The sequence below is a fragment of the Spermophilus citellus genome (assembly GCF_964194105.1).
Source record: "Spermophilus citellus genome assembly, chromosome: 3".
Taxonomy (NCBI): Eukaryota; Metazoa; Chordata; class Mammalia; order Rodentia; family Sciuridae; genus Spermophilus; species Spermophilus citellus.
In genome coordinates this window covers 117891098-117917217 of record NC_138184.1, presented here as the reverse complement: position 1 = coordinate 117917217, position 26120 = coordinate 117891098, and the positions used below count along the sequence as shown (strand labels likewise).

The 26120-nt window shown below is 40.3% G+C and overlaps 1 protein-coding gene across 1 annotated transcript in view; it reads right to left on the bottom strand.

The window, feature by feature from the left end:
- Window positions 1-26120, bottom strand: part of VOPP1 (VOPP1 WW domain binding protein) — a 98876-nt gene that overhangs the window by 26366 nt on the left and 46390 nt on the right. The window contains exon 2 of the mRNA XM_081287183.1: window positions 22216-22274. Coding sequence (XP_081143309.1) covers window positions 22216-22274 — 59 coding nt within the window. The remainder of the gene's footprint in view (window positions 1-22215; window positions 22275-26120) is intronic.

Sequence of the window (26120 nt, the reverse complement as noted above, 5' to 3'; positions counted from 1 at the left end):
AATGGAGCCAAAAAGTTACAAGGCTTAGTCCTGATCTTGCCACTTCCTAGTGGTGGGACTGCTAGCAAGTTAACCTCATGAGGCTCAGTTTCTTCATTTGCAAAATGAGTGGAATGGTTGGGGCCTTTTGTTAAGGTGAGATTGCAATAAATCACCAAGTGAATCTTAAAGCAAGAGACAGAAACTTTATTCACCAGGCGGTTTGGATCCTCTAGCTGGCAGGCCAAGGGGTAGGTTGTAAGTCTACACCCTTTGACCCCCTTCCAGGGTTTGAGTACCCCTTTTATAGTCCAAAACCATATTAAAGCATACGTGGCTGTTGTTATGATTCAAAACCACAAAAAAATGTCATGAGATCCAAAATCATAATAGAAAAGAGAGTGGGCTAAAACATCCCTTGTTGTGTACAAGTTAAAGAATGGTTACTAACATCTGGACAATCAAACTCTGCCAGGGTGTATTGTCCAAGAAAACAGGAACCAAAGAGAGAACACTTTTACATTGTTTAAGAATTGCCATTTTGTGTTGTCAAACGTGCTATGCTAAACAACTGTTGATGGGTACAGAGGTGGGGCTTTCCCTGGGAGAAGCATTTCTTATATGACAAGGAGTCTCAGGGCAAAATGGAATCTGTTTGGTCATTATCCATATAGCCTGGCCCATAACACCAGAGTGATAATTTAAGTTTCTAGGACATGATTCACACATAAAGTGCTGATGAGGGTTAGGATTATTCATGCTGCCTCCTTCCCCCACATACCTAACCATACCTGAGGCCTTGGAATCTCTGAGAGAGCATGTGTTCAGGAGCTGTCCTCACTCAGAAAAGCCACCTGGGAAAGGCCCTGGTTGAGAATGGGACCCACTGCAGGCCTCTGATGAGTCATTCAGTTCCTTCTATTTCTACCCTTCCCCATTTCCTTTGTTAGTTTTTTTTTTTTTTTTTTTTTTTTGGAAAGGGAAAATGTTAGGAAAGTTCAAACCCTTTATGAGAAGCTTCTGCCAAAGAGAAGCTTTTTTTTTTTTTTAAAAGAGAGAGTAATAGAGGGAGAGAGAGAGAGAATTTTTAATATTTACTTTTTTTTTTTAGTTATGGGCGGACACAACATCGTTGTCTGTATGTGGTGCTGAGGATCGAACCCGGGCCGCACGCATGCCAGACGAGCGCGCTACCACTTGAGCCACATCCCCAGCCCAAGAGAAGCTTTTATTAGAGCAATCTGTGTCCAGGTGGGAATGGTGGTTGATTACTCCTCAATAATGTAAAATGATAACCTAATTGTGAATTTTTTTTTTCTTTAAAAAAGTAGTTGGAAGAAACATACAATTCCATGAAGATTTTTGGCACTGAATTTGCAATACAGACAGGCTTGTTTTAAGTTTAAAAAAAATGTAGAAAATATTAGCTAAGAAGGATAGTGGCCTGGAAGTCAGCAGACCAGATCTCTAAAGCTAATTCTCTAAGGTTATGTTTGTTTTGCTTTTTCTTTTCTTTTTTTTTTTTTTTAAATACAGTTCAAATTTCTTGTATTTATTAGCAGGTTTTATGTATTTTTTTCTTAACATGTATTAATTGTACATATTAATAGGGTTAATTTCTAGAAGCTGTGTGACATTTCAACACACGTATGCCGAAAATCAAAGCAGTATAGGTAGGAATTTTTAGCTTTGTTCTGCCTCTTTGTAAACACACAGCATGGACTAAAGCTAAATCCTATATTCTTCAAGTATCAACTAAGCTGAGGGGCACCCTCAACAACTACCACACCCTCCATACACACATACATACACATACACATACACACACACACACACACACACACAAAAAAAAAAAAAAACCCCACAAACAATATGGATGTTTTTTTACAACTAGTTTTCCCAGGCACTTCTCTACCTAGTACCCAAATTGTCATGATTTCAATGAGATGCTCCCATAAGGCAGTGACTTGCATCAACTAACATGTAGCAGAGACCCCTAAAGAGTGTGCATCAGATGAGCAGCCACTCAGCTCCCTGCTGAGTCCTGGGGTGGAGAAATCAAACCTAAATGGGAATGCCTGTGGAGGAACTTTCTTTCTAAAGGAGGGAGACAAACAATAAACAAGAAAAACAGGACCTGTTTTAGATGGTAATAAATTCTACTGCAGAGAAAAATAAAGCAGATGACAGCAGGGCAGGTTGAGAGAATCAGGGTGATGGGTAACATGATTTTAAATAGGGTGTTCAGGGATGACTCTGAGAAGGTGACATCTGAGCAGAAACCACATTAAAATCTAGTCTCAAGATGACCTGTGCTAGCAGAAGGGGCTGTGTTTGGGAGCAGGGGGACCCTCCAGTCGTTGGTCCATAGGCCCGGCAGATGCACTATGGAGAAGGGTGTTTAAACACAGAATGTGAGAGAATGAAATGCCCAGTGGAGTGGGGGGCACTGAACCAGGACTAGGCAAAGGGCCCAGAACCATACAAACAGCAACCTGTAATTGCTTGGTGTTCTTTTTTCTCAAAATCTTCTTGCTCTTTGGTAAAAAGTGTATGTGTCTGTCTCTGTGTGTGTGTTTGTGTGTGTGTGTGTGCGCACACACGTGCGCATATATGTGTGGAGGAAGACGGGGGAACATTCAAGGGAGATATAGGATTTCTTGCTGTTAGGGTCAGTGGTATTCAGATATTTCACTGTAAACTAAGAGACTGTTCCCTATCACGGGTTTGCAGGGTGAGTGTTCTTGATGATATGATAGTATGATAGGCAGAATTCAAAGATGGCCCCAAGATTCTCCCTCCTTATTGTATATGCCCTGCATAATCCCCTCCCTTAAATCTCCCATCCAGTGCACACATTGGGCCCCTTCCATGATTATGGAATGGTAAATAAGCAATATATATATATCTGATACAGTATAGATGGGAGAATTATCCTGTTGGTTTGAGGAGTAGCTGCCATGTTATAGGAGAGCCATGTGGCTAGAACTGAATGTGATTTCTAGTAGCTGTGAATAATCCCAGCTGTCCTGAAACCATAAGGAACTGAACCCTGCCAACAAACTGAAGGAAGTGAAGTAACTTGAAGGAGGACTCCAAGGGCCAGATGAGAACACAACTGAGTCAACCCTTGATTTCTGCCTTATGAGATCCTGAGCAGAGAATCCATCTATGCTGTGTCCATGTTTGTGACTTACAGAATCTGTGAGATAATAATTATGAATGTTATTCCAATCTGCTAATCTTTTAGTAATTTATTAGACAGCAACTGAATAAATAAAAACAACGATTCCAAGTTATGAGTCTTCTTATATAACAGACACCAAGTTAAGTGCATCACAAATGTCTGAGATTCATATGCAAGGTAAATATTATTAGTGCCGTGTTTGAAATAAGTTTAGAAAACAAGACACTGGGGATGTTGTACCCCTCAATCCAGGTCACTGCCCCCTGATACCAAGAATGGACTTGGCTAGCATTTCAGGAAACTTTAAAATTTCAGGGCTTGGAGTACATCCAATACTGATAACCATAACCTGGTATAAAAAAGGACAGCAGGTATACAGTACTAAATTTAGTAACTGAATCATCTTTCCAGAGCTGAATTTGCTAAAATACTTCACTTTCACGGTTACACTTATATAGAAGCATTTGCTGCTTTGAGACCTAAGCTCTGCAGCATCCTATTTCCCATATGAGAAGAAGCAGGCCAAAAACTGTCAAAGCTTTTAGACACATTTAGAGCCCCTCGTCTTGGATTCTAGGATGCATATGTACACGCACACACACATATACTCACCCTTCAGCCTGAAAGTACTCTACACTACAAGTATAATGGATTGTGAGCTAACTGAAACTCCTCCTTGTTGGCAAGATTCAACACCTAAGTGCTTGAGCTCACTTTTCAGGATCCAATTTTGAAACACCAGCAGCAAATACATATTGTCAACTGATTATCTGCTCTCTTCTCTCAAAACACAGAGCATGCTTTATGCTCCCTTGTTCAGCTGAAGACCCGTTTACTATAAGCATCCTTGAGGCTCATCTGTAGTTCTGGCTCAGCTCCCAGTGTGGATGTTGGCAAGTGCCAGGCACTCGAGGGACCACACAATTACTCATGGGGTGACATTCTTACCCCTTTTCCCTTGGCTGCTTTCTTCCAATGAAGCTGCTGGTAAATTGGGGCCCAAAGCACACACCTACTGACATTGTAACCAGCAGAAATTATAAACAAAACGTTAACTGTAACATTGAGTTTAATTAAAAGTAGTAAACATTTACAGGCAGTCTAGCACACTAAATAAGCCCATCATTCAACACTTCAAGTCCAGTGCTCCTAGTGCTGTAAGCCTCCAAAAGGCACTTGTAATTTCAATGGACTTCTGCAAAACTAAGCTGGATGCAGAACAAATGAGGATGGAGACAACAGACTGGGATTTTCCTTCTTGTTCTACTATGTGCCAGATGTAAAAATTCTCAGGCTCACAATAGAAAAGAACAAACATCACTCATAACCAAATCCGCCCTTCAGCACATCTAATTATAGGTCTGGGACTCTGAAATGCACATGATCCTTAAAAAGAGTGGAAAGAGTACGTACTTCGGTGGAAACAGTCTCTGGAACTGCTTTCTGTTAACCAAGTACTCCTGACTGTATGCCAGGATCCAAATGTAGATTTCGGATAAGGTCAGAGAATGGGTCAGGTCCACTGTGAATAGGTGTTAATTTGTAACTCAGTATATTACAAAGATAAAATCAGAAGTGTCTAGCCCCTTTCTCCTAAATGTTAGGCAATCCTTAAGATGCACAATGTACAAGGAAGCACATGTCTGGAAGCATATGGGCTACAAGTGAGAAATATGTCACAGCAGTGATTAGATGCAAACATAACTGGATGGTCCTTTGGGAAATTTTGGAGCCTGAGAAATAAGTACGTCATTCTTAGTACTGCCCAGGAGTGAAGAGTGTCTGGCTACCAGACACATTTATTCTTAGCCTCTAGGTCATGTGTATCTCAAGAGTAGAAAAGAAAAACAAACATAGAAAAGAAAAGAAAAACAGATTAGGTCAGGAAATTTCAATGTTAATAAAGTCACAAAATATTTCTATTTTAATAACAGTCAAATGTTGACATGTAAACATTTTCATGTGATATCATTGTGGACTGAATGTTTCTGTAGCCTCACCTTCTGCCAGATTCACTTGTTGAAACACTAATCCCCAATGGAATGGTATAAAGAGGAAGAGCCTTGGGAGATGATCAGGTCATGAGGGTGGAGTGCTTTATAACAAGAGGCAGAAAAGGGCTTCCTTATCTCTCTGTTCTCTACCTTATGAAATTATAGTATCTCCAACCTAGGACCCCAATCTGCCAGCACCTGGATTGTGGGCTTTCAAACTCCAGAATGGTGAGAAATAAATGAGTGTTGTTTAAGCCATTTATCCTTTGGTATTCTTATAGTAGTCCAGAACAAGACAATGTTAAATAGTAATTAGTCATATTTAAACTGATCAGTAAAAAATTTTCTCTGCATCTGATGGAACAACTATAATGTAAGTATTCAAGGTACATATCTAGCGATAGAGTGTGTGGGAGTTGTAAATAATTATAATAACAATTATGATTATAATCATTAATATTATTGGTGTTAAATAAGAGGGTATGGCTAAAAGGAAAAACTCAGAATTTCAAGTGAATTCCTTTCAACATCATTCCATTTACTCTCTAATCCTGAGCCAGGATGGTGGCATGTACCTGTAGCCTCAGTTTCTTAGGAGGATGAGGCAGGAGATTCATTTAAGCCCAGTTCCAGGACAGCCTGGGCAAAATACTGAGACCCAGTTTAAACAAACAAACAACAGCAAGACTCCAATCCTTTCCCCTGTCTGCAGGATTAAGTCTAAATAGAATGCTATGTTCCTGCCAGGACAATACTTTCTTTTTCCTGTCTAATATCAAGATTTTTTTTTAGTTTGATATCTGGGCCTACCATCTACATTATTCTTATTAACATCTGAATTTCCCACAGAACTAGGCCTACATCAGATGTTTCCATGCTTCCTGAGTTAGGATCAGGAAATACAATAAGGTTTACCATAGGCTTATCAATTAAGTACCTGTAAGAAACTGAGTGTTCTGGAAAAATGAAACACAGAGCTCTGTGATGTTTCAGTAGAAAATTCCAAACGCAAAGCCACAGTTTGGAGAAAGGTTGATCCTTAGCTCATCTAACATACTAGGAAAATCTCTTCAGCCTGGGAAAAATAATGAGACCCTAAAGAACTATGCACCATCCCTGGAACAGGAATCCATTCCAACTACATTCAGTGAAGGAACTTTCAACTTACCCACACAGAGACTGTCCACTGCCAGACAGAGAATCCCCAAGGCCTTGTGTCAATGGGCCTTCCTCTTGTTCAGAATCCAAGACTGGCCCACAATTGGTCTGATTCTCAACAGACAAAGCCATTCCTCTTAGTGTCTGAAGGGACTCTCATGAGTTCCTCAGTCTTTTCTCCCCCAAGAAACTGTCAAGTTTGGGTACAATGTTGGTTTCCCATCATTAGGAAGAATATCAGTTTGCTCCCATTTCCACACTTACTGCAGCCTCAGACAGTATTAACCTTTTTTTTTTTTTAAGCAACCATGACATAGGTGAATTGTAATGAGCCTTCTATCAGCTAAAACATCCAAGATTTTCTCCATAAGTTCTATCTCCCATCCTGTACTGATCCAGTAAGGTTTAGTATCTTACATTTGTCCATATTTTTTAATGTATTAAATTTAACCAATTATTTTCACCTGTCAACAGTTTTTGGATCCTACTCTATTACTCAAACATTCACTGTTTCTTACAATTTCTGTCATTTAAGGATAAGAGTTAAGCTTTTGTTGGGAGCCAGGAATTCCAAATGCCACCCAGTCAATTCTGTTCCTCCTTCAGCAGTGATTCTGTGGCAGATGCCTTAGCACAATTCTGAAGACTCCAGAGTCTAGTCAGATGGAGATGAGACTTGGGCCTGAAAATGAAGTAGAATCTTTCCCTGATCTAAAGCTGGGGTATAAAACAGGAGAGCTTCCTAAAGTCAAAGCAGGTTACCTGTAGTAAGAAAATCAAAGAAAGAAAGATGCCACATAACAGAGTGAGTCCACTTAGCTGTATGGAGTATCAGAGAGGAAGATACCAGGAGTGTAGATCGCAAGGGAGGGTGAGGCAAGAAGAGGAAGATGAGTTCACAAACATGGCCTAGCCCACAGCTAGATGTCTTCTCTGTAAATGGAGCAAACCAGTTTCACCTTGATAAAATGAATGGGGAAATAAACTCTCTGATATGTGAATGATATCTCAATTTAGGAAGGAAGGAAGGAAAAGAGAGAGGGAAGGAGGGATGGAGGGACAGGGAAGGAAGAATGGACACCACCTCTTTTCCTGATGACTGCCATAGCATGCCTTCCATATTTTCATTCAAATTGAAGCCAGAATTAGAAAGGCAGTCAGTATAAATAGGTAAATAGAATCAGGTCGGCTCAAGGAGGCCAATTTTGACTAAGTCTGGGAAGTTGGATATTGTCCCCTGAGAGATGGATATGTTAATTCCTTCTGAGCCCTTCCTCCATCCTTATCAAGAACCTGCCCCAGACTCTGCGTCTGATAGAAGAAAAAGTTGGCTCCGATCTACATACTATGGGGTCGGGCTCCAAATTCCTCAATAGGACACCCATAGCACAAGAGTTAATAACAAGAATCAACAAATGGGACTTACTTAAACTAAAAAGTTTTTTCTCAGCAAGAGAAACAATAAGAGAGGTAAATAGGGAGCCTACATCCTGGGAACAAATTTTTACTCCTCACACTTCAGATAGAGCCCTAATATCCAGAGTATACAAAGAACTCAAAAAATTAGACAATAAGATAACAAATAACCCAATCAACAAATGGGCCAAGGACCTGAACAGACACTTCTCAGAGGAGGATATACAATCAATCAACAAGTACATGAAAAAATGCTCACCATCTCTAGCAGTCAGAGAAATGCAAATCAAAACCACCCTAAGATACCATCTCACTCCAGTAAGAATGGCAGCCACTATGAAGTCAAACAACAACAAGTGCTGGCGAGGATGTGGAGAAAAGGGTACACTTGTACACTGCTGGTGGGACTGCAAATTGGTGCGGCCAATTTGGAAAGCAGTTTGGAGATTCCTGGGAAAGCTGGGAATGGAACGACCATTTGACCCTGCTATTGCCCTTCTCGGACTATTTCCTCAAGACCTTAAAAGAGCATGCTACAGGGATACTGCCACATCGATGTTCATAGCAGCACAATTCACAATAGCTAGACTGTGGAACCAACCCAGATGCCCTTCAATAGATGAATGGATAAAAAATGTGGCATCTATACACAATGGAGTACTATGCAGCAATAAAAAAATGACAAAATCATAGAATTTGCAGGGAAATGGATGGCACTAGAGCAGATTATGCTTAGTGAAGCTATCCAATCCCTAAAAAACAAATACCAAATGTCTTCTTTGATATAATGAGAGCAACTATGAACAGAGCAGGGAGGAAGAGCAGGAAGAAAAGATTAACATTAAACAGAGACATGAGATGGGAGGGAAAGGGAGAGAAAAGGGAAATTGCATGGAAATGAAGGGAGACCCTCATTGCTATACAAAATTACATATAAGAGGTTGTGAGGGGAATGGGAAAATAAACAAGGAGAGAAATGAATTACAGTAGATGGGGTAGAGAGAGAAGATGTGAGGGAAGGGGAGGGGGGGATAGTAGGGGATAGGAAAGGTATCAGAATACAACAGTTACTAATAGGGCATTATGTAAAATTGTGGATGTAACCGACGTGATTCTGCAATCTGCATTTGGGGTAAAATTGGGAGTTCATAACCCACTTCAATCTAATGTACGAAATATGATATGTCAAGAGCTTTGTAATGTTGTGAACAACCAATAAAAAAATAATAAAATTTTAAAAAAAATTTAAAAAAAAAAGAACCTGCCCCAGCTCCAACCTGTTGCCAAGGTAACCAGTCCCAGGAATTGCCCCTCCCTACAGGGAGCTATAAGGTTCTTAAGTGTTCTTTGCTACTCCATCCTGCCCTTCCTCCTTCAGCCCACCAGTTTCCCACCTTTGGGCCAACCCAGCAAGCATTCCTGGGTCTAGTACAGGGCCTAGTCACATATGCAGGAAGGAGAAAGATAAGGGGGAAAGGCAGGAGAACAAAGGAAGCCTAGGACATATAAAAAGGGCAGAATACCTCATTTCTTGGGATATCAGGATACCAGCTATGGCCCACTTCTCCCTCCTGGGAGAAGTCTATGTTATCCCTTTTAAATAAACCCTGCTCTATATGCTTGCCTCGGCGTGCTTCTCTAATGTTCAAGCCTCAACGTGTGGGGAAGTGGGACTCATCATCGATAACCCGCAGTATCAAAATCAATGATAAAATGTCAGTGATGGAGCCGATGGTGAATTCCATTAGAGACCTTCCTGCCATGTTGGGATTTTACTTGTTGTCATTTGCTGTTACCAATCCACCTAACTAGCCTAGTTGTTTAAACTAGAATTTTCTATCTATCAGCTGAGATTTGAGTAAGACAATATCAAATAACTCCATGCCCTGTCAGAGATGTCCCAGTCTCCTGGTCCCACTGGGGTGGAAAAAAAAAAAAAAGACCAACTTGATTTAAGACTAGAGGGACAAACCCCAATTAGTTCCAAATGATCACAAAGCATCCCTTTCGTAGTGGTCCCCACCATTCCTGTGACTTCCCACAGCAAAGAGCTTGAATTCCATCTTTCACACATATACTTCTGAAATGTCAGCATGGTGTGCTGCTTGCTTCCTGAGCATACTGGTGTCCTGGGTATTCCTGTCTTTTCCATCCGACAGAAAGGTTATTTGTCAGCATTGTAACATTTTCCCACTAACTAGCTTAAGCACTTTTCCTTTCAGGTGTACACACACCCAAATCTTCCCTAATACTGAGTCTATTACTCAAAAATCTAACACTCACTATCAATTCTGACTTCCTATTTCAAGCTTTTTCATTACACAAAAATGTAATTATTTCTAGTCTTATTAGGGCATCACTTGTACAGTACATCTCCAGTGTCTCTTTTAGGACTCCAATCTACCTTGGGAAGGTTCTCTCCATTTGAACCAGGCAGCAATGAATCCCACCCCTGCAAAACCCTTTATATGTGGGCATAACTCAGATAGGGAGAAGGAGGTCGGGGGGACCTCAGAAACTTCAGATGTTCTTACTCCGCGATGAGCACTCTGGAAAGTGGTGTTCTCAGCACTGAAGACACATTTATTACCAGAAGACACATTAGAATCACCAGGTAGCTTTACAAAATACCTCTGCCTAGGCTGGCTGAGTGGCATATGCCTGTCATCCCAGTTACTTGGGAGGCTGAGGGAGGATGACCATAAGTTCAAGGCCAACTTGGGAAACTCAGTAAACTTCTGCCTCAAAATAAAACATAAAAAGGGCTGAGGATGTTGCTTAGTGATACAGCAATTGCCCAGCATATGTGAGGCCTTTGTTCAATCCTAATTCCACAGTGAAAAAAATAAAATAAAATAAAACTGGTGCCTGTTGATTGGTAATCATTCCTCAATTCTACTACACAATCAGGGCTGAAAATCAATTACCTAAATTTGGAGGCTTTTTGCCCATTCTTCTTCTCAGGGCACCCAGCAGGTATATGTGGGGTCTGGAGTGGGGAATGTTGTTTTTCTTTTATGATCAATTTTTTAAGCTTTATTGAGATATAATTAGTATACCAAGAGCTTGAATATATGCAAATGCCATGATACCACAGCATTTGTTCATATTTAATGTGTACTTTTTAATTTAATTTAATTTAATTTTTTGGTATGGGAGGATTAAATTCAAGGGCACTCGACTACTGAACCTCATCCCCAGATCTATTTTTGTATCTTATTTAGAGGCAGGGTCTCATTGAGTTGCTTAGTGCCTTGCTTTTGCTGAGGCTGGCTTTGAACTCATAATCCTCCTGCCTCAGCCTCTCCAGCTGCTGGGGTTACATGTGTGCACCACTGCACCCAGCTAACGGGTACATTTTAAAAAGACATTGGCAGACACAAAGTTTTAGGCTTTTTATCTATTAGTCGAAAGCTTTGCAGACTAAGGATGAACTGACACTTTTTTTTTTCTCTCTCAACTCTGACAATGCATACATTAGAATCTTCCTTCCTAATTTGATGTGGTTTCACTGACAGGCAGAAGTGTGCTTGTTTATTTAGACATTCAGGCATATTTTGATGATCCTTTAATTTTCATTTGGTCAACATGTCCCACAGAAAAGTCAAACACCTCTGAGCTCTAGGAGGGAACAATAGTGGCTCTGATGAGGCCTGTCAGTAACTTTGAGGGGAGATAAGGCTTCCCTGCCAGTCCTTCCTTTGAAGACATATTTATTACAGAAGACACTTTCTCAAACTAATATAAACCCAAACTGCCTGTATTTAGGGTGGCATATTGGATTTATCTAGGGAAATTTTATTTTTATTTCTACCATGGAAGAAAGTACTATAAATGCTTATTAGAAACCCTATAATTAACAAACCAAGTGGATTAGAAAGTGCTCATTTTCTTGCCATTTTAACCCATTGAACAGCCCAGCTACAGCCAGAGTCAAGGTGAGGAGACGAGACAAGATGGACTGATGTGCTTTTAAACTATAGCTGTACTTTGCTAACTCCAGTTTTTGAAATTCTATCCTAGTGTTTTTGGGGTACAGATTTTTGTTGTTGTTGTTTCAGTAAATTGTTGGTTTCATGTAAAAATCAGGTCTATCTAATTCTATTCTGAAAAACAAATCCTTCTATTTTTCGGCTGATTACATATAAGATTAAAAAAATAAACCCTGGCCAGAATAGTAAGGTAATATAGTAAAAAAACAACAATGACAACAAACAAACAACAACAACAAAACAGCCATTCTATGATCTTACAATATTTTAATTTGACAATAATATTCCTATATTTGAAATCATAAAGGCATGATAAACATGAACAGAATAATATGAGTTTAGCAATGAGATCTGGAAGGGAGACAGATTCTAGTACCCCCAAATCTGGGAATTTGGAATCAGGTTGACATCTGGCTTACTTTCTTAACTCTACTTCTGCTTGAGTTAATGTCTTAGTCCTTTCAGGCTGTTTTAACCAACAACACAGGCTGGATGTTGTGCAAATAACAGAAATTTATTGCTGACACTTCTGGAGTCTGAAAAGCCTAAGATGAGGTATTAACAAATTTCTATCTGGTGAGGTCTTCATAGATGATGTCTTATTGCTGTGACTTCACAAGGCAGAAGACAAGGTAACTCTCTCCAACTTTTATGAAGGCACTAATCACTTCCCAAAGGCCCCAACTCTTGATGTATTATACTAAATACTAGGTTCCAAAGTGCAAATTTAGAGGGACATACACTCAGAGCATAGCAGTTGGTTAGCTATTATTTACCTGCCCAGAACTCTTAAATCCACATCCTAGCTTTGACTCCCTCCTGAGCTACAAAAGCAAATTCTCCAATGGCTCTACTTTCTAGATATTCTGCAAGAACTTCTACACCATAAACACAAATGATATTCTCCACTCACTCTTCTGCTAAAGCCTTCCTTCAACCTGCTTTTTTCAAGATTTCTCTCTCGTCTGCCCAACCAGAGACCTCTGAATTACTTGACTCCCTGTATCTTCATATCAGTTATCTTGAGAAATGCTTTTCAAACCCATAGCCCTCTTCCTCAGCTCCCTTCCACTGAAAGATCAGACAATTCATATTTTGTCCTCCTTCCATCTAAGTACCACCCTGTTTCCAAACACCCTTCTCAAGGACCAAGCTGACAGTGTTGCCTTGCTCAGTGCAAAAGGAAGTACTGTTTCCTCAGAAGGTCACTCAAGACCCTTCTGGTTAAGCGTCACCTTCCTTTCTCCTGCCATCAGCCATCTTCCAGGCACCCTGAAATCATTCTAGCCTATGATTCCCCAAAAATACCATAGTCTCCATACTTTCATGCCTTCCATGCTTCTTACATGCTCTGAAACTTCCCCTCATGCTTCAAAGGTTAGCTCTGTGGCCTGGGAGTTTAGCTCAGTGGTAGAGTATGCCTAAACTTGCCCAGCACTGGAAAAAAAAAAAAAAATATATATATATATATTTAAATCAGCTCTGTGAAGTCTTTCTCAACACAAGCCCCATGTCCTCCCCCATTCATTATGTTTTTATTTCCTTTTCAGGATTCCAATTTATAATTTTCACCATGCATGATTTTGTCGTGAATTGTTAAAGGCATCCGTCATCCACATCAGACACAAGCTGAAGAGCTAGCTCGTCTCACTCCTCTCTGTCTAGTCAGGGGCCTACCATGGTTCCTGGCACATCATAACTGCTTTGCCTTAAGCACAAGTGATATTGTAGCAGAAAAGAGAATCACCACAGATGGAAACACTTCATTAATTTACATGAACTCAAAGAGTATAAAGCACACTGTGATTACAATGTTAATACACAAAGCTGGTGAGGATGGTTTGAAACAGGTGCTTTCACACAAGGATGGGTCATTACCTCATGGCAATCTTCAGGGAGAATAATCTGGCAGTATTTATTCAGAGATAAAATAAGCATAATCTTTGATTCAGCAATTCTATTTCTGCCAACCTAACCCATGACAAAAAATAAGTTCTAGTGCATAAAGACAGTATGTAGGAAGATGCCTTTATTAAGTACTGGGGCATACTGTAATCCTTTTCCAACTTCTTGGACTCAGAACTGATTCACAAACGATAAGAGATGAAACACCATGTGTTATATAATACCACCAGCAGGATCTTCCTTGAAATATAGAAAACATCATTCTAAATAGAATTTTGAAAAGCTTCATGTCTGTTCGAATCTGTTCTTGCTGCCAAGTGAATACTGAAAATTCACTTATGAGCACTGCTTTAAATTTCAGGAATACAGTTAAGGAACTGTGAACCTCTAACAGTAGAAAACAAACAAGCAAACAACAACCCCAAAGCTGTTTCTTCCTGAACTGACAATAATCATAGGGTAATGTGAAAATAAATTATGGTATATCTCTATCAATATCAAAAAAGATGAGGTTGCTTTGCATACAGAATTAGAAGAATTTTATTATGCATCATTAATTTAAAAAATCAAGATATATATATAAATGGTCACATTTTAGGGGTCAGGATAGCGCTCTTGAGTGGAAGATTACAAGTGAAATATTCCTCTCTGTTATGAAGCAGAAAATATCTCTTATACCAAGAATCTTCACTGATAAGCTCAACAAGAACTTGAAAGTGAGAAATGAATTCCTGCTTTAGAATATCTGTTTCCCAGCCTGCCTCTCCAAGCTGCTAACTAAAGACAGTGCTTAACCCTTTCATCACTTAGAACAGAACAGCAGAGGTTTGGAAAGGGACATGTGGAAGAATGCAGAGTGAAGCAAGCACTACTCCCCTCCCCCACCCACCTTTTCCACCCTGTACATCCCCAAAGTTCTCCATGCTAGAAGGAGAGCCTGGTAGATGGCACCCATCAGGCCCCACTGTCTGACTATGGGACCCTGAGGGGAGCTCACACCTGTTTCCTACTGGTCAAAGGTGGCCTTGTATCTGGGGACACTAGATCTGATCCTGGCACCTCCTATTCTAGGTAAAGTGACCCAGTTGGGCACTGGCTCTGCAAAGCTTGTTTGGGGAACCTAATTTGATACCTGTGAACATCACTTCAGCCATTCATGACATTATTTATTCACAGCAGAGAAATGAATCCAGAGAGAGACAACCACATAGGGTAATATAAGTCCTTTAAAAGAAGTTTCACACTCCAATAAGGGATTTAGAAATATGGTCTGAGAATGGTTTGGTTGAAATTAATAAGCGGAGAAGAGTAAACTAGAAAGAAGAGCCTCTGTCCACTGCTGAATAAGCCAGGGACCAGGAGTGCCCAAAGGGCAGGCCCTGCCTTCCTGGTCTTTGACTCCACACCATCTCTGCTGGCTCTCTCCCTTTTAATGGTAATCTGGAAATAACAGGTCCTCAGAAATGCAGGACCTTGATGGACTTATTCCTTATTTGCTTCATGTACCCTATCTTTCTGTTATCTTTACTAAAACGCCGTCCATCTGTTTGTTCCCTTCCGTTCTCTCCCTTCAACAACAGAGCATGCAGATTCCCTATAGTCTCGATGAAGCTACCTTCAAAAATGATTCTCCACATTCTTTTTTTTCAGGGCACTTATAGCTGAACCAACAACTAAGATATGCGAGCCAAGAATTCATTTGAGCCCTGTACCTCTGCTCCATCCACGTGGCAACCAGAGATGTGGTCCAGTCATGTAAGACTGCTGATCATACTTCAAGCCCAGGGAAATGATGAGCCTATCTTGGTGTCATTTGTTAGTAAAATTAGATTGTAATGGTCTTAAGGTATCCCCAGCATTCTGAGAATAAAGGTAAGTTAGGCATCATCTTTGGGGTAAAATCTTTTCTACCTGCCAGCTCCTTAGAAGGCATTAGGGTTTATTCACTCTTTTAAATCACTGATGTCCAGTCCAGAAAGCTCAACCATTTCTAATCTACCCTTGATTGGGTGATGACAGACTCTCTTCTATTTCATTAAGAGAACAAGGAACTTGCACATCTAGATCATCAGCATTCTCTGGCATGAAGAAAAGTCCTTGTTCAAATTAATATTTATGTACCTGATAGTTTGAAAGCTCCAATTCAGATCGAATATGATGTTTAAGGAACTTCAACATCTGGACCAATGAGTGGGCACAGGCTCACAGATCCACCCAACTACCCAATTGTGGGATTCACACCCTTTCCTACTGTTGTGTCAGTATGCAGACCTACAGAAGACTCACTACTTTGAAAGGAAAATATGAGGTGCTAGATTTGTATTTGGCAAGTAGGTTGGACCCTTAATGAGCTAAAATCCATCTCACATTTGCTGCTTGTCTCAGCTATAACACATGCACCATTTCTATCATTTGTCTTTTAATCTCTAGGCTATAAATTATTGTGAGCAGCCAGCTAGAGTGTCATGGAACAAGCACAATGAATCCTTGAGGACTATGCAGCATAGGGAACTGGGGCCCAGAAAGGTTAGGAGATTTGCCCAATACCACAAAGCAATCTGATGACAGAGCCGAACCACAAAAGTCTCTTGACTTCCAGCCCCTAAAACATTCTCCAGCACCCAAGACTGCTGCCTGAATCGTGTCTCCATTTTCCATCCTTCCTCTAGGCTACCATTCGCCTGAGTTATTAAATATATATTGAATATTTTCTATGGGCCAGGTCCTGTGTTAGTGCAGAAGATAGGCAACTCAGCAAGACTGAACCTGTGCCCTTGATGAACTCCCAGTCTAGGGAGGAGACAACAGACTTTCATTTCACCAACAGTGAGTCATGTGAAGGAACATGGTCTGAGGTCTTCTTAGACACACACAATCCTCAGCTAGAACAGGAAGAAAGGAAGAGAGAAAGACCCTTGTCAAAGGATTTCAAAAGGGCATTACATATTTATCGTCAGTAGGAAGGTACATTGCACAGAGTTGGCGCTCTGTAAACATCACCTCTTCTTATTCCTGGGCTTTGTGTCATATCATATGCCTGACATACTGACATGGACCAGATCACCTCTGCCTGCTGTTGTTTCCAAGCCATCTTCCAGACACCAGACCTTTCCCTGGATATGACTATGGACAGGACAGCCTCTGGAGAGCTGAGACCACAAACTTCAGCTTTTAAAAAGTGTATTTCTTGTAGACAAGAGACACTGCTCTTTATCTAAAAGGTGACTCCACTGTCGGGAAGGGGTCAGTTACTGCCATGTGGTATCAATTCAGGCACCAAGGGGACTTCCAAATAACCTCTGGCAGATGCTACAAATGGCAGGGCTCTCTCAGAATTATCAGTGCCCTACAATGATGCAGGTCTGTCCCCAGGGCAGTAGTCCCTGATTCTTAACAGTCAGAGTTCCATCCTTTCCTCTTCAGCCACAAACCCTGCCTCTCCAAGCTTCAGTGTGTGAGAATCTGCTATAATGAAATCACAAGTGTTACCCACAGTACAGATATTACACATTGTTACTGAGTCCTTCCTCTATATGTCACAAACTTGATGATAAACTGTGCAACGACCCAAGATGGTAGGTAATATGAACGCATAGTACCTTATAGTGGCTTCTGCTCTGCACATGCAGAAGCACCAGATGCAGAACCTGCAAGGGGTGGGAGCTCCCTATTTCATGATGAGAGAGAAGGTCACAGTGCTTCCTGCAGCTACCTGGGTGTGGAAGTGAGCTCCCGGATATGAAACTGTATTGAGCCTCTTCTCTGATAAATGCCACTTTTGTCTGCTATACTTTCTGGATGGGGAGGAAAGAGTACTCCTTTGGATCCATGCCAGCAGGGCCCTTGGCTGTGCTCCTTGGCAAGGCCTTTCCTTATCTTCTCATCTCCTGCCTCTTGGCAGCTCACACTGTGTTCTAAGCCTTGCACACAAGGGGTTGAGTGAGGGAATCCTGGGTGGAAGGAAAACTCAAGTACAGAACTTGAGCAAAGGAACTGGATTTGGGGAGGCCACATGACCAGTTGCTATTTTTAAACCATACTGTTGCTAAGAGGAGACATCTAGTAAGCCCTGAACCAAATTACAAAAAAAAAAAAAAAAAAAAAGACTCCATTTTAATTAAGAGCTTTCAAAAGGGCAGCTGCAACAGTAAAGAAAGGTTATGAAGTGAAAAGTAGGGGAAAAAAAAAAGAGGAGAGAGGCTTGAAATATGTGTTTCTCTATGGATCCCAAAGGACAAATTTTTTCTTCAAAAATAAGATTTTTTTTGGTACATATACATATGTAGTCTCTCAGCTCAACTCTTTTAAAATATCAAATGGAAATAAAACTTACTAAGGAGAGGGCAGAAAGAATGATAAATTTAACATAACAAAATCCGAACAGGTGAGAGTGATATATGTCTAGGTATCTCCAATGGAAACTTAAGTATCATAAAAAAAAATTAGCCTCTATGAGCTTAGAACAGTGAAATGAAATTCAGAGACATGCAGAGAGGCAAGAAGGAGGAATGTCAGATGGGATTTCTGGTGAGACAAAAAGAAATTATATTTTCAAATATAAAAGCAAAGTTTCCAAGACAAGTTTGCAACCTAGATGTTCTTTCCCCCAATGAATTCTACATGGTAAGTTACAGTCACAAAACAGCAGTGTTATTTGAAATATATTTCCTGCATGGGAAAAAATTAATCTATAACAGCATGGAAGGACGCCAACTTGAATCAACATATCTTTAAGGAATTATCCATTTTGGAGAATCTTATATAAAGCACTTTACCCAGAAGAAATAAAAGGAATAATACACTGGAAATGTATTTTTAAAATGAGATCTGCTATAACTTGTAGGTTTTTAAATGTAATGTTCGAGTTGCTTCAGAAATAGCTAGTCAGTCTCACAGTATTACACCATAACCCTGAGGCCCAAGTACCTTCCCTGTCCTGTATAGCACAGCAATACACAAATGACATGTGGCAAACACTCAACAAATACTTGGGTTTGAGAGAATGAAGAGCAGCTGTCACTGCTTCAGGAGAGCACCTTACACATAAATGTGTAGAGAGGCCAGTTCAGGGGCAGTGTAAAGAAAACAGATCGCTAGTCCAGAGAGAGGCTTGATCCTGTCCTGGTGCTGAGCAACACGGTGAGCCCAGGCTGGCTAGGAGTCTTCCATTACCTGCACCCATGTCCGGTTCAACTCCATAGAATCCCCAGAATTGGCTTAATTGGACAGCCATGTCTTCTGCAGTCCCAAGCACTTCTAGTATGCGTTATGAGCCTTCTGTGGCGACCACATGACCTGCAGCAAATTTATCCTTGGGCAAGACCAGCTTTGATATGGAAGCAATTTCTCCTTACTTCCTTTGGATAAAAACATTTCATTATCCAACTTTTTAGAGATCAGGGAGAACAGCTTTTGAGTGTTAACTATCCCAAGTGCTGGTTGCCTGAAGTTAAGTAGCTCTTCTTCTTGGCATCATGATGGGCTCAAGGTTATATCAGGACTCTGACATTCCTTAAATGTGCACAGAAGTAGCAAATTAGTCTGTGGAAGAATTAATCACATGAACCTACACAGTAGAAATGTATGTTAGCATTAAGTATGTAGATATTCACATGTGATTTCAATTTTGACCATGATCCAGAAGGTGAGAACTTGTCTTCACATTTTAGAGAGGAGGAAATTGATGAGGTCAAAGAGCTGGTAAATACTAGGATGAAGTAATGGAGCTATTTAGAACTGGATAGAGGTGGTGAACAGTAGTACAGAGGATATTCCTCTGTGCTACTACACAGTTCACCTTAAAAGGATTAATTTTGCTGAGTTTCACCTCAAATTAAAAAAATGAGCAAATATTTGAGTCCGGATCTTTTTTACCTACTTAAAATCTATGCTTAGGGAAAGGATACCAGAATATAAGAAATAATAACAGGGATAGAAAGCTGCACAAATCAGAGGACAAACATTGACTTGTGTCAGGCACTGGACAAAGTTATGTATGTAAAATGTTTACATTTCACTGCCACTTCCTGGGAGCCCTCAGGGGACACACCATGGGTTCGACTAGTGTTAGTGAGGACTATTCAGGGTGCTCTATCAGAGCCAAATGGGGAAGGAGGAAGAAGTTCTGACTTAAGGGAAGGGAAACTGAATCATGGAAGACTTCAATAAAAAGTCACCTGCTGAGTGCATAGTGGGGACTGGAGGGACAGGCATTGCCTCAATATTTAGGAATGTGCCAGGCACTATTCTAGGCACAGGAAATTCCAAAAAGTGTAAGTCATAGCTCTGATGGAATTCAAAATAAAGAAAGAAGATATTTTAAAAAGAAAGAAAGAAAGATTAAGCTAAACTTTGTCCGTAATGTTTGTATTCAAACAAGGAACATGAAAATTCAGAAGATATGAGATCTGGAGGAGAGAAGATGCATTCAAAACTTTCTGTTTGGTTCACATGAGCATTTAGAGAGGACTGGGTTCAAATGAGGGCACTATAAATACAGGAAGATCAGAGGTAGAATCAAGAGGACGAGTGGTTGTGGCTTGGGTTTTCCAATGGCTATGAGATTAACGGCATTAATTCAAGTCTAGGGTATGTCTAGCCTATATTAGGTGCAATAAGTATTACTTGTTATTATTTCTATGTTGAGTGTCAGTATTTTAATGTCAGTATCTTAAATCATTAAAGTGACTTGACTTTTCATCTTTTGAGATAGTACATCCGGATCCTTCTCACCACTGGAGAAGAGGAAAGGAAACCAAAGCAGCAGGTCTGAATAATGAAAGCAGGACTTGTCTTTGTGTTCTCTCTTAATGCAAAAATACTCTCAAAATATGTAGTAAAAATAAAGAAAGAAACAAATGAATGAGTATAAGAATAGCTGCTGACCCTCACAAATTGATCTACAAAACAACTGGAGAAATATCTGTTTTCAAGGAAGAACACGTTTGAAGAAGCAGGTAATGCACCTTGATGCAAGAAGCTGAATCAAGGAAAGAAGGCAGACTAGTGGATATTCATTAAACAAAGAAGAAACAAAATATTTGATCTCCCTGTTATCTCATAACAATTTTTCTTCAACTTGATAGCTCTGTAATTAGAATCAAAGTCCTTATGCTGCTACTTTATTTTACAAGTGGGTTTTGTCCTTCTACAGTTGCAAAGGCTTTCTGCCAGGACCCCTGCAACATGGGGTGTTAAGGACTCCTGCTTTTCAGTATGAAACCAAGACAAGACATTGCCAATTTCCCTGTGCTTCACATATGCAGAAGCCTTCCTCCTTTCAGATTGGTCTCCCTAGACAGGTAAGAATAACAGAAAACAATGTACAACCTGGACAAATTAAGAAACAACACTTTTAGTTATTACAGTTGTCTCCAGAAACCTAAGGGGATTGGTTCCAGTACCCCTGCAGATACCAAAATCCAAGGATGCTCAACTCCCTTGTAAAAAATACCCTAGCATTTGTACAGAGCTCATGCATATCTCTCTGAATCATCTCTGGATTACTTATAATACCAAATATGATGCAAATTCTATGTAAATAGTAGTTACACTCTATTGTTTAGGGGAAAATGACAAGGGAAAAAGTCTATACATTTAGAATAGACGCATTTGGGGATAACCTGTGTCTGGCTGGCTGTAGTATGCATTTCCTGTCTAATTAGTCTATATACCGGAGTGTACTGTGCTTCTGCTATAATATAATTTATGTATATTATTGAAAAATCTGATGTTTTACAGAATTAAATTAAGATATCAGAGCTTTTGGCAAAAATTGATTTGGAACAGTCCACACAAAACCTATGGAACTTCAAAACACAAACAAAAACAGTAATTGATATCCTGGAGAGGTAATCCAGTTACCTAGGCAGGTGGCTGTGTTGAGTTTGTGGCTAACCCAGCAGATATTAATAATAGTAATAGGGAGAAATCCCAGCACACTTTCATAAGAGCAAGCCTGACAGACACTGAGGAGGGCACAGGAAGGAACAGTCCCTGCCACCTGAGTGGAGAGCTATGCAGAGCAGAGCTACAGCTGCACCTGTCTAGGGCGTGGCTTGAGGGAGATGAAGTTGTGATTTCTCTTTCACACATACACATACTCTCTCTCTTGTCTCTTTCTCTCTCTCTCTGGCTCTCTTTCTCTTCTCTCTTTCACCCCTCCTCCCCATACAAGTGCACATACTACATGAGCTCAGCTGAAAACTGTTTCTTGTCTTGCTGAAGACATAAATCTATTCCAATTGTTCTTCTCCCTTTGCTTAGGAAAATATAAACCAACATAAGTTTTGCCTTCCAAAAACTCCTTGCACCTATTTACCATTCATTTAGGAGGAGCTCAGATACCTCACAGAGCATGTAGTATTATTTCATGTGCTCAGAGTGACTGGTCTGAGCAGGTTGAATGCCCTCAGGGAGGCCACCTGCTATCCTTGAGCACAGGCAGGGCTAAATCCTGGGGTGGAGGTTGGGTCATGCCTGGGCTTTCCCCATCCCATAACCCAGGCAACTACAAATTAGAGAAATAATTCCCAGAAAAAAGAGATGACCCCAGATTCAAATCAACAGAGAGGCAAATACTTACATATAATATGTTGGATAGAGTCCTTCAAAATACCAGCAATGTTTTTTGGCCTCTGTGCACTAGAAACAGAAGCAAGAGAAACTTTGTCAGTGGTGAGTAACTTGCATATCATTGAGAAGATCTCAAACAAACAAGGAAGGAGGAGAATATAGCTTAAAAGCATGAAAATCTGGAGTGATCAATCAGGGCAGGCCAAAAGTTAAAGAGAGACCCACCCTTGTTTCTCATGACTGTTCATTTAAATTTTTTAAAAAGGAAGGAAAACAGGGGTAAAGCATTTGTTTTCCTATTATTTATATGGCTTTCCACATTTCTAAATACTGTGACTATTTCAGTAGAAAGGTAAATTTTGTTGTTTTGTGGTGCTGGTAATTGAACCCAGGGCTTCAGATGCTAGCAAGCACTCTACTAAGCTATACCTCCAGTCCCATTTTTAAAAAGTTACATGGTATGATTCTTCAGATTAGTAAAGAATGCATGAAATAAAGTATTACAAAGATTTTTATCCCCCTCTCATTTTTTTAATTTGAAAGACATCTCCCACTATTTTAATATTTCTAGATCTTTATATTTCACAATATCCCAAATGCCTTATTTAAACTATTCACCCCACAGTTGGGACTTATATCTTCCAGATGGTGTAAGTCAGGATTCATGGGCAGCCCCCATGAGGCCCACCCTAGGCCCTCTCTCAGTTGCAGGAAGAGAAAGGTGGGAGAGGGAACAATGGGCTTTCCTAATAAGTCCAACTCCTGACATTGTAGAGATGGGTTTCTAAACAAAAAGGTAGGGCAGCTGAATATGCACAAGCCTTGGAGTAGGAGACCAGATGTCACCCTAGTGGCTCACACCCACCTCCAATGATTAAGAACAAGCCAATGTCACCACTGCTCAGGGAGATCTCATTTCAGAAATGCTCTGACCTCCCTGAATAAACCTTTTCTAAGATGGCTCCACGTATGGCATCTATTTTATACTGTACAACTTCTACCTCTAAGATCCAGTCTCTTGGCCCCTAGGTATAAATAAAACTTCCAGAATACTGTAGAGCAATGCTACCAGTAGCACAAAGAAAACAGGCACAGAGAAAACCAAGTTTTCTTTGGGCAAGGCAGGGGCCCAAGGTAGGCAGGCAGCCGGTCCATCCCTTTGGCCTTTCTCCAGCCCCACTAGATGTGTAAGGATGCCCTCCTGCTACGATCTGACTGACAGATATAACGAAGTTAGAAATAGACCCCAAATCTATAGCAGCACACCAAGGGAGAGGTGTGTGCAAATGTTATGGGTTATGCTAGCTAAATTAGGTGAGTTTTGAAAATAGCATTGAAACACTGGGCTTTCTGGAATGTGCTTTAAGACACTCAGAAGCATACTCAAGCAGTCCAGAGTGACCCAGTTTTTATTAATGGAGAATGAGTTTAATTTAGCTGAGGTGAGCTCCTGTCCAGTTCAAGAAATGAAGTTTAGACAGCCGAAGAAATCAATTTATTTTGGCAGGGAAGAGCAATTTCAGGTCTCTGCCCCAAATTACAATTCATTTCACCAGAGTCTTCTGTGATAAACTGGGAGACGGGGTGTTTCTTCCATGTGTCACTTTAAATGGGTCTACTTTATTTTCCATCAGAAGCAAACTTTCTTGGAACTTGATGCTCAAGCTTGCCAGAGTCAGGAAACAGGTTCTCCTAATGGCTGCTGGCCCCAAAGGTCAGGGAACATCAGAACTCTAGTTGAAACCCTCCCTTCCTGTAGCGCTGGATGCTCCTGTGGAAAGCTCAGCAGAGACTCAGTCCACAGGCCAAAGAACAAGGGTCAGTGATGACAAAACCTATGTGGAGAAATAAAGACTCTTGCCTCCAGCGTTGCCTGCTTTGGAATTTCCCTTTCAAGAATTCCCTAATCTAAAGTGGTCACTAATTTGATTGACCAGCCCCAGGTCCCCCGGTTCTTCAGATGCCAAAAACATAGAACTGATGTACTGAACTTTAGAAAGGATTTTTTCTTTCAAAGTACTTTTGCATTTCTGAATTGACATTTTCTCTAGATATCTGAATGTTAGGAATACCATGTCACAAATTTAAACCCTTAGTGAGTGTCCTGCTCAGAAAAGGGTGGGTGTTTTGCTCAAAGTTTTTTTATATAATAATGAAATAAACACCCCTTGGCATTGTTTCTCCTGGCCTAACCAACATTACCCTGAGAAGCCTATTTTGTTTGGCTCCAGCTCCCTAGCACTGTTCTAAGACTACAAGATAGCAGAAAGACAGGCACAGGAAGACATTCAGAACTTATGGTACTCCCAGCTCTGTCGTTGGTAGGTTAAGAAATTTGAGGAAAGTACACTCTTCCAGCCTCCACCTTTTTGACCTTCAGCTGCACTTCTGGTGTGTGTGTGTAGAGTGTGTATTTGAATTTATGTATGTGGGTGTTCAATAAATGCACTGAACTGTTATATATATGCAGCACAACTCCCAGGTATTCTCAGACATGGCTATTGGTAAAGACATTTACAAAAATGTCAGGAAAACTACTGATGTATTTCTCTTTAATTGCTTATGATCCTTCTTCACAAATATGAAATACCATATGCACAGGATTACTTATTGTGGCATTATTTCTAATGTCAAAATCCTAGGAATGAGGCAAATGCCTGTTCAGAGAAGGCTGAATAATAAACGACAGCTCACTCACAATCCAGAGTACTATGAAGCCCAAAAGAATGCAGTTCTCAGAGACCCCAGATATTGACTTTTGGATTGAGTATTTTTCACATTAAAACAAAAAGTAAAGTTGAAAGGATTAAAAAAAACAGTCTTGAGGGCAGGAGGTGTTGCTCAGTGATGGAATACATGCTTAGCATGCACAAAGCCCTGGGTTTGATCCCTAGCACCCCAAAATAAATACATAAAACAATAAAACCCACTGTTCTGAGACTGAAAACACTTACTAAGGGCTATCATGACATGTATGCACATATCACTTCTTAGCCAGAAGCAACCAAGTAGCACAGACACTGTAAATTTAGTGCTCACAAGAAAATCACACACACTCTATTCCTGGGACCCTCCCTTGTGAGGGCATCATTTCTATTCCACTCTTCCTCATACCTCCCAAAATTTCTTTCCGGCTTTTTTTTTTTTTTTTTTTTGGAGGGCAGGTGCTGAGGATTGAATCCAGGACCTTGTACAGGTAAGGCAAGCACTCTACCAACTGAGCTATGTCCCCAGCCCTCTTTCTGGCACTTTTGCTGGGATATTCTGTAACTTCACTGGTGCCTACTTGTTGCTCATTCTCATTCACAGTTATTTGTTGATGACTTTTTCTTACCTAAGTATAAACCCCACATCATCCCTTTTTAAAAGCCACTTTTAAGAAAATGGATGATTGTTGGGCTAGGGATGTGGCTCAGTGGTAGAGTGTCTGCCCAGCATGCATGAAGTTCTTCCTGGGTTTGTTTGAACCCCAATACCAAAGACAAATAAAAAGAAAATGGATAGCTACATTTCCTAAAGCAGAAATGGATAGCTATATTTTCCTAAAGCAGAAAACACCTTTTCTACTGAGCTACCTAGCATTAAAATACAGCTTGCTTTTGTCGCTACTGAAAATAGTGTAAGCTTTTGAAATTTGCTAATATATAGGAAACATCTTTACTGGTTTGGTAGCTGAATTTTTGCAACAGCTTTCTTCTAAGGAGTGGTAAGATTATAATTAGGTGTACATATAATATCGCACTAAAGTTAATATGTGGCATTATTCCACTTGACAGTTAAGTAATATGAAGACCACAAATTTATAAAGTCTCATTAATTAGTTGAAATTTCAATTAATTAATGAGGCTGGATGAGGCCTCAGAAGTCTGGATTATCTGTATTGTTGAGCCTTTCCTTTGATAAATGCTTGCCAAC